The following is a 9,995-nucleotide window of genomic DNA, read 5'->3' as shown; positions in this document are numbered from 1 at the left end:
GATTTAGCGGTGCAAAATGGTCCTAATTCAGTTGAAAAAACCTAGACAACTTGCAAAAAACATGTTTTTGTAACCCAGTGTTATTAATTTTCTGTTGTTATGTAGAAAATCAAGGTTAATGAAGTTACCATATTTACTTCCTTACCCATAAGTGGCAAAAAAAAAAAAAATCCAAGCATATATATAAAAAAAATAAAGGAAAACACATGTAATATGAAAGGAACATATATTTTAGAACATCATTTTTAGAACATTAGACCAACATAAGTGCTGCTCCAGACCCCTGTCCACATCCACATGATCCCTTTGAACATCATTCCTTCCATTAGTACCATTACTTCATGGTACCTAACAAAGCAGGTCCACTCACTGTTCATGCAGAGGTGGACCTTACAGACCCTGGAGACCACATTGGACCTGAGAATGTTGACTCACTGTCCTCACTGGAACTGTATTAAACTTGGTGACCAAGATAAAGTTTGGGTGCAGATTGTGAGAAGATCAAATTTTTCAAAATCAAATTAGCAAAAAAAAAAACCTGACCTGATTGAGAAAAACAGATGTCATTTTTGGATTTAATGGTGCAAAATGCTCCTAATTCAGTTGAAAAAACCTAGACAACTTGCAAAAAACATGTTTTTGTAACCCAGTGTTATCATGCGTGCGTAAAGAATTGTGACTTTTTCAATGTCAAAGTCAGCTTTATGATCAGTTTTACCATATGTACGTCACATACAGACAACTGAAAGGACAATACTTTTAGGCCTCACTGTGCAAAATGAACATAGTAGAAAAAAAATACAAGAAAAAGACTAGAAAAGCACTCAGAGAGCGCAGATCTCCGCCAAGGCAGATCCCCCCCCCCCCCCCAACACCACTAAAATGTAATCTATTGTTCCTTGTGCCAGTATCAACATTTCCTGAAAATTTCATCCAGGTTCATCCAAAACTTTTTGAGTTATCTTGCTAACAGACAAACAAACTCCAATGGAAACATCACCTCCACCGTTGCACTTAGCGGAGGTTATAAACAATATAAACATAGAATATAACAATAAGCAGCAGGAGGAGGCAATAAATAGACAATAAAAGTGGAACAGTCAAGTTTATATGAGGTATTGGTAAAAGAAGTTATTGAATTAAAGTGATATTTGCATATTATAGATATTATTGTAATATGTTTTCATGCACACTAATACAGTAAACAGTACATTTTCCAAAAATAAAACAAAAACTTGACTTTCCCTCGATATTAATAAAGTATCTATCTATCTATCTATCTATCTATCTATCTATCTATCTATCTATCTATCTATCTATCTATCTATCTATCTATCTATCTATCTATCTAATTGAGATAAAACTCATTGTGGTTATTCCAAAAATCTGTTTTAAAAACAACTGGGCAAAACTTTTTTTTTTTTTTTAACCCTTTCAGATCAGGATAAACACATTAAACATGGTAACGTCATAACTGAGCCCCCCAGGACAGTCTTGCAAAGGGGGGGTGTGAGCACAGGAGGAAAAAAAAAAAAAAAAATCATGAAAAATCATGGACTCACTGGGTATTAGTACAAAGGAGATGCAGCAGATTCCCCCAATGTCGAAATGCAAATGGTTGGACCAGTACAGTGTTTGTCAGCGGGGGCAGTGAAGACCCCATGGAAGCCCCCCCACCCCACCCCCCCACCTCCCAGGTTGGATATTTGTTTTCAGGTGATAAATGATGACGTGAGGGGGGCTTTATCTACAGAGCTATATAACCCACCACATACAGGTTACTTTTTGAATAACATACACCCCCCTCGTCCCTTTTTTTTTTTTTTTGGGGGGGGGGGGTGATATTTGTGTGATTTTTTTTTTTTGTTTTTTTTTGGTCGATTTATTTCCATATATTGGAGTGTCCTGTTTAAATTGGTAATTTCTTTTTCTTATGTTCAAAATAAAGGCCATCTATCCATCCATCCATCCATCCATCCCCCTATCTATCTATCTATCTATCTATCTATCTATCTATCTATCTATCTATCTAATTGAGATAAAACTCATTGTGGTTATTCCAAAAATCTGTTTTAAAAACAACTGGGCAAAACTTTTTTTTTTTTTTTTTTAACCCTATCAGATCAGGATAAACACACTAAACATGGAAACGCGTTTAATAAACATCCTTTTAGTATTAATAGGTCAGATGATCCTTTAACCCTTTCGTTGTCACTCAAACGTCCCCTAGTTTCTGCGGTGCGTAAACGCAACGGACCCCCCCCCCCCCCCCCCCCCCCCCAAAAAAAAAAAAAAAAAAAAGGTGGAGGTTCTGTGGGGTCTGACCTGTGGTGAACTCTTGCGCTGCGTTAAATCGGTTTGTAAAAAAAAAAAAAAAAAAAAAAAAAAAGACTCTGTAGGACCCAGCGGAAAAATGCTCCGAACGGGAGGGAGAAGCGAAGCTCAGAGAGAGAGAGAGAGAGAGAGAGAGAGAGAGAGAGAGAGAGAGAGCGAGAAAGCTGAGTGGAGAAGAAGAAGACGCTCTCAGATCAGTCAGTGGCTTCATGGAGTTATGTACCTCTGATCCGCCGCCATGGATTGCAATCCGCGATCACTTCTTTTCGTTTTATTTCTTTTATTGTCCTGCGTTTCCCCTTCATACCCCATCATCTACCCTCCTAACGAAGGTAAGGGCAACTCTCGAGCTGTGCGTCTGTGTGTTTGTGCGTGTGTGCGGTGTTTGTTTATGCGTCCGTGCGCGCGCTTGGGAATGTCTGTATTGTATCAGTGCGCGTATATATGCGTATATGGTGAATATATATCTATCTATATATATATATAGATAGATATATATAAGGCTCATCAGTGACTTGTTCTTTTTGCTCCTACTAGTGATCATAACAAAAACAACGTGATCCAAAAAGCGCATGAAGGTGACACTGAGGAGTCTGGGTCTGATCAAACCCAGACACATGTACGCCAGACAACTTAAGAACATAATAATAATAATAATAAAAAGACAAAGAAATATAATTTGGGATGATTCATAAATTGAACAAGGGATGAGGTCCGTCTCGGAGTTAGGTTAAAGAAAAAAAAAAAAAAAAAAAAGCAGCAATGCGAAACAAACTCCGCTGTCTGCGTTTCCATAATACAGTCATTTGTGTTATCCAAGACTACATTCGGGCTATAAACGACCCAGTTCCAGACGTACAGTTATGAAGAATTAAAGCCCGAGAAGAGACGATGAGCGCAAACGCACGTATATAGCGCAAAACAGCGGAATATTGTGTTTTGTTTTTTTTTTTTTAGTTCCAGTTATTACGCACATGGAATAGTTGACTGCGAACTACTGTGGGGTCTTCTAATGTGTCCACCTGATAAAAAAAAAGGCATGTAGTGATGGTGGATGGTTTTTAAGATGAGATTTCAGGAAAAAAGAAAAAGAGAGAGAGAGAAAAAAAAAAACAAAACAACGGGACTGACGATAAAAGTTGACGTTGCTTTTCGTTGTTGCTCTTTTGGAAACCTGGCACTGTTACTGTTCGATCCACCCTGAGACACTTATTTGGAGTTTTATTTTTCCTTCAAACTTCTATGTGAATTTCAGTTTCTTTCCCATTGTCATAAAAGTTTTATTTCCAACTTAGTGTAGTTAAAGTTATTTTAGCCTGGTTGTATTACAGAAAAAAAAAGCCAAATACGCATGGTGAGAGAGCTGTGAACGCATTAGATTTACATGTGTAGGTTTGTCAAAGAGGATAGAATATAGAATCACAAAAACAACTAATGAAATGGTTAAATTGGACACGATAACGCACTGATATGGATAGTTCTTTCAATAGGAAATGCGTAAAACGCGTTTCATTTTCAAACATTTACGCGTAAATCTATAAATCTAAAGGAAACTACAGTATTAAAAGCTCAAATAAAAAGACTTCAAGGGAATATGAGTGATATCTGATGTATGTTGGAGAAGTTTGGAGCACTTTAAGGCCAAGGCCACGGTAAAAGGTCAACACTGATCTACGAGAAACATCCAAAAGTAAAAAAAAGTTTTACCCCTAATCTCAGCAAATGTGGATCAACTATTACTGTTTTCGTTGAAAAGATGAAAAGATTTCCAGTTCCTATCACTCATAACTCTTGAAAAGTTGTATTATTTGCCCTTTCAGGACAGTTCAAGTGAGTAGTTGAAGTCTTGCATATTTGTCTTATTGACTTATAACAGTTTGTGATTTTAGGCAGTTGAGACAGTTGTTGAAAACCATGTGCGTGGGTGTGTATGTGTGGTGTGTGTGTTTTTTTTGTTTTTTTTTTTTTTTTTAGTGCGCCGTCTCTTCTTTTAGATGAACAATCCCACTCCTGGTCCCTTTTGCTTGTGTTTTTTTCTTCAAAGATCAGGATAATTTACAATATTTCACGTGCGTAAATGTGAAAATGTGTAATGGATTGGAGTTAAAATACAGTTATAATAAACATTTGATTTGGTTACTTACAAAAAAAAATCATGAGGTTTTACTGTTTTTGTTGAAAAATCTGAACTATACAAGTAAAAAAAAAAAAAAAAAAAGATAGAGATAGAGATAGAAAAGTCCATAAAACGCACCGCGCGTCAAAATATACACCAGTTTGGAGTAAGTGTGTGTGAGAAAGAGGTTCAAAGTGGAGGAGTTTTAGGAGATTTCTCTTTGTGTGTGTGATATAAAGACGCACAAAGATCCCAGTCTGAGCTCTATGGGCCCACACTTTGAATAGGAACAGAAAAAAAAGGTGTCAAGTGTTAATATCAAAAACAAATCAACCAATTAATTTCATCTTCCCAAGGCATCAATCTGCCAGAGAGTGTCAGTATAGAGCTGCCTCCTGTCTATGGTATATCCAAAGCCATATAGTCAACTATGATCATATATTGACTTAAAAGGAGAAGGAATAGACAGTGAAATTGTGGGATGCATTTTCTTGTGTGTAGTTATTAAACTGTCTTAGTATCAGTTGTTTAAACAGAAAAAAAACGTGCGTAATACTCCAAATGAGATGTTTTTTCTTATATACTAATATATTTGACACAATGTGGTGCATGTAAATCCACTTAAGTGCATAAAATGATTTTAAAAAGCACATTTAACATCTTGATTTTATTAGAAAGTATGAGAAAACAGGAAGAATTGGCGCTTTTTTAGTGCGTCTTGCTCATATCATTAATAAGGATAAAGAAAAATAATATATTCCTGTAATTATTTTTCGTGTAGACAGACTTCTGCCGGATCAAAAACATTAAAATGAAAAAGTCTCCTATTTACATATTGCAATTTAATAACGGAATAATTTTTGACAATGCGTTTCAAACTCCAGGAACTATTTAAAATGCAAAATAAATGCGTAAATTCCAAAATGACTTAGGAAAATTTAAAAAATAAATAAAATGTTGCATGCAATTTGACGGAATGATGGGAAACTTGTGTGATTATTCTATCATGTTCTTTCCCTTTTGAAAAAACCCCAAGAGTTTTAGTATTTTTTCTTTTAATCTTTCATCCCATCATCCCATCTCGACCAACATTTTAAGAATAACTTTTACGGTGCGGCTTCTATTGAGTTTAATGATCTTGTATAAAAAAAAAAAAAAAGCTGAAGGAAAAGTTGAACACAGGGGAAATCCATCCTCTTAGTTTCTTCTAGACATGAGAAAAAGTGCCTCCCCTAGAAATAAGTTTACTTATATAATCGAAAAAAAAAAATTGTAATAAACTTGTCGGGTGATTTTGCATGGTCTTTACGCGTTTGCATGGTGAGCTTTGGTCCGCAGCGGGGCGTCCGGAGGCCTTCTGTATTTTTAGCCGCCGGTGGGGAGGCTTGGCCCGGGGAGCTGTGCGCACTAGTCCCGCTGGGGCGCAGGGGCGTTTGTGAGCGATGGTACTTATGATGAGAGGTGTTGGAAATGTGTTTACGCTCCTGCTTTAACCCATAAACAGCCAAACATCCACCTGTGACAAAAACCAAATACTGATGTAAAATGTTCAAAAACTTCTGAACCACAAAACCTATGGATGTGTGGAAAAAACCTGGTGTTAAATACAGTTTGTCATCTTTTCATGGTCATCACATATGACCCATTTGGACGTTCAGAGGCTCTGCAGTGGACGTGGAATCAATCAATCAATCATCTTCTACAACACTGATTCACCAGCCATGGAGTTGGATCAATGACAGTGGATGGACACAAATGGATTATGTTCAGTTAATGATAGATATGACTGAAAAAATCAGGTTTTCTGGAGTTTTTACTGTTTCCCCTCAACTTTAATCTGACTTTTTATGAATACCTACACAAACAGTAAAATTAATGTAGGAAAATTTGTGATTTACACTGAAAAAAACACAAAATATAGAGGATAATATTATAATAAATCATTTAAGAAAGGTGAAATAAGGAGGAAAATCCATCTGGGAACTGCCACAAAAGTAGCTTTAATCTGAGTTTTTATGAACATCTACATGATCAGTAGATTAAATATAGGAAAATACATGATTTATACTAAAAATTCCAAATACAGAGTGTAATATTACAATAAACAGTGATAAATCACTTAAGAAAGGTTAAATAAGGAGGAAAATTCAATTAAGAACTGCCACAAAAGTAGCTGTAATCTGAGTTTTTCTGAACATCTACATGATCAGTAGATTAAATATAGGAAAATACATGATTTATACTAAAAATTCCAAATACAGAGTGTAATATTATAATAAACAGTGATAAATCACTTAAGAAAGGCTAAATAAGGAGGAAAATTCATTTAAGAACTGGCACAAAAGTAGAACTTTGGTGGGTTAAAAGTCCCCCACCATTATGAATGCCTACACAAACAGTAAATTAATCTGTGAAAATACATGATTTACACTGAAAAAACACAAAATACAGAGGATAACATTATAGTAATTCACTTAAGAAAGGTGAAAAAAGGAGGAAAATCCATTTGGGAACTGCCATAAAAGTAGAACTGGGTCTTTATAGGTTAAAAGTCCTCCGCCATTATGAATACCCATGCAAACAGTGAAATTAATATAGAAAAATACATGATTTACACTGAAAACACACAAAATACAGAGGAATATATTGTAATAAATGGCAATAAATCACGTAAGAAAGGTTAAATTAGGAGGAAAAATTATTTGGGAACTGCCATAAAAGTAGAACTGGGTCTTTATGGGTTAAAAGTCCCCCACCATTGTGAATACCCATGCAAACAGTAAAATTAATATAGGAAAATATGTGATTTACACTGAAAAAACTCAAAATACACAGGATCATATTATAATAAATCACTTAGGAAAAGTTAAATAAGGAGGGAAATTCATTTAGGAACTGCCATAAAAGTAAAACTGGGTCTTTATGGGTTAAAAGTCCCCCATCATCATGAATACCTACACGATTAGTAAAGTTAATATAGGAAAATACATGATTTACTCTGAAAAAACACAAAATACAGAGGAATATATTGTAATAAATGGCAATAAATCACTTAAGAAAGGTTAAATAAGGAGGAAAAATCATTTGGGAACTGCTATAAAAGTAGAACTGGGTCTTTATGGGTTAAAAGTCCCCCACCATTGTGAATACCCATGCGAACAGTAAAATTACTATAGGAAAATATAGGATTTACACTTAGAAATGCTAAATACAGAGCCATAATGTTAGAATAAATGGTGATGACTCTCTTGAAAAAGGTTAAATAAGGAGGAAAATTCATTTAGGAACTGCCATAAAAGTAGACCTGGGTCTTTATGGGTTAAAAGTCCCCCATCATCATGAATACCTACACGATTAGTAAAATTAATATAGGAAAATACATGATTTACATTTAAAAATGCTAAATGCAGAGCCATAATGTTAGAATAAATGGTGACAAATCTCTTAAAACAGGCTAAATAAGGAGGAAAATTAATTTGGGAACTGCGATAAAAGTAAAACTGGGTTTTTATGGGTTAAAAATCCCCCACCATCATGAATACCTACACGATTAGTAAAACTGATATAGGAAAATACATGATTTACACAAAAAAAAAAAAAGCAAAATACAGAGGATGTTATAATAAATGGGGATAAATCACTTAAGAAAGGTTAAATGAGGAGGAAAATTCGTTTAAGAACTGCCATAAAAGTAGAACTGGGTCTTTATGGGTTAAAAATCCCCCACCATCATGAATACCTACACGAACAGTAAAATTAATATAGGAAAATACAAAATACAGAGGATAATGTTATAATAAATGTCAATAAATCACTTAAGAAAGGTTAAATAAGAAGGAAAATCCATTTGCCACAAAAGTAGACCTGGGTCTTTATGGTTAAAAGTCCCCCACCATCATGAATACCTACATGAACAGTAAATTAATATAGAAAAATACATGATTTACACTGAAAAAACACAAAATACAGAGGATAATGTTTTAATAAATGGGGATAAATCACTTAAGAAAGGTTAAATGAGGAGGAAAATTCATTTAAGAACTGCCATAAAAGCAGAACTGGGTCTTTATGGGTTAAAAGTCCCCCACCATCACGAATACCCACACAAACAATAAAATAAATGCAGGAAAATATGTGATTTACACTGAAAAAACTCAAAATACAGAGGATAATGTTATAATAAATGGTGATAAATCATTTGGGAACTGCCACAAAAGTAGAACTGGGTCTTTATGGTTTACAAGTCCCTCTACCATCATGAATACCTACACGAACAGTAAAATTAATATAGGAAAATACATGATTTACACTGAAACAAACTCAAAATAGAAGAGGATAATATTATAATAAATGTCAATAAATCACTTAAAAAAGGTTAAATAAGGAGGAAAATCCATGTGGAAACTGCCATAAAAGTAGAACTGTGTCTTTATGGGCTAAAAACTCCCCCCACCATCATGAATACTTACATGAACAATAAAATTAATATAGGAAAATACATGATTTACACTGAAAAATGCTAAATACAGAGCAATAATGTTAGAATAAGTGGTGATAAATCACTTAAAAAAGGTTAAATAAGGAGGAAAATTCATTTAGGAACTGCCATAAAAGTAGACCTGGGTCTTTATGGGTTAAAAGTCCCCCACCATCATGAATACCTACATGAACAGTAAAATTACTATAGGAAAATACATGATTTACACTGCAACAAACACAAAATACAAAGGATAGTATTATAACAAATGTCAATAAATCACTTAAAGAAGGCTAAATAAGGAGGAAAATCCATTTGGAAACTGCCATAAAAGTAGAACTGGGTCTTTATGGGTTAAAAGTCCCCCACCATCATGAATACCTACATGAACAGTAAATTAATATAGGAAAATACATGATTTACACTGAAAAATGCTAAATACAGAGCAATAATGTTAGAATAAGTGGTGATAAATCACTTAAAAAAGGTTAAATAAGGAGGAAAATTCATTTAGGAACTGCCATAAAAGTAGAACTGGGTCATTATGGGTTAAAAGTCCCCCACCATCATGAATACCTACATGAACAGTAAAATTAATATAGGAAAATACATGATTTACACTGAAAAATGCCAAATACAGAGCAATAATGTTAGAATAAGTGGTGATAAATCACTTAAAAAAGGTTAAATAAGGAGGAAAATTCATTTAGGAACTGCCATAAAAGTAGACCTGGGTCTTTATGGGTTAAAAGTCCCCCATCATCATGAATACCTACATGAACAGTAAAATTACTATAGGAAAATACATGATTTACACTGAAACAAACACAAAATACAAAGGATAGTATTATAACAAATGTCAATAAATCACTTAAAGAAGGCTAAATAAGGAGGAAAATCCATTTGGAAACTGCCATAAAAGTAGAACTGGGTCTTTATGGGTTAAAAGTCCCCCCATCATCATGAATACCTACATGAACAGTAAATTAATATAGGAAAATACATGATTTACACTGAAAAATGCCAAATACAGAGCAATAATGTTAGAATAAGTGGTGATAAATCACT

At 34.4% G+C, this 9,995-nt stretch overlaps 1 protein-coding gene across 3 annotated transcripts in view; it reads left to right on the top strand.

The window, feature by feature from the left end:
• The first annotated feature begins 2,496 nt into the window (after positions 1-2,496).
• Positions 2,497-9,995, top strand: part of epha3 (eph receptor A3) — a 333,749-nt gene continuing 326,250 nt past the window's right edge. For 2 of the 3 annotated variants that reach the window (XM_030125114.1, XM_030125113.1), the window contains exon 1: positions 2,497-2,666. In XM_030125114.1, the coding sequence (XP_029980974.1) occupies positions 2,573-2,666 (94 nt within the window). In that variant the 5' untranslated portion in view covers positions 2,497-2,572. The remainder of the gene's footprint in view (positions 2,667-9,995) is intronic. The other variant, XM_030125112.1, reaches the window with a different exon arrangement.

The sequence above is a fragment of the Sphaeramia orbicularis genome, chromosome 21 (assembly GCF_902148855.1).
Source record: "Sphaeramia orbicularis chromosome 21, fSphaOr1.1, whole genome shotgun sequence".
NCBI lineage: Eukaryota > Metazoa > Chordata > Actinopteri > Kurtiformes > Apogonidae > Sphaeramia > Sphaeramia orbicularis.
The sequence above is the reverse complement of the archived record's forward strand: the minus strand, read 5'-3'. Positions and strand labels throughout refer to the sequence as shown.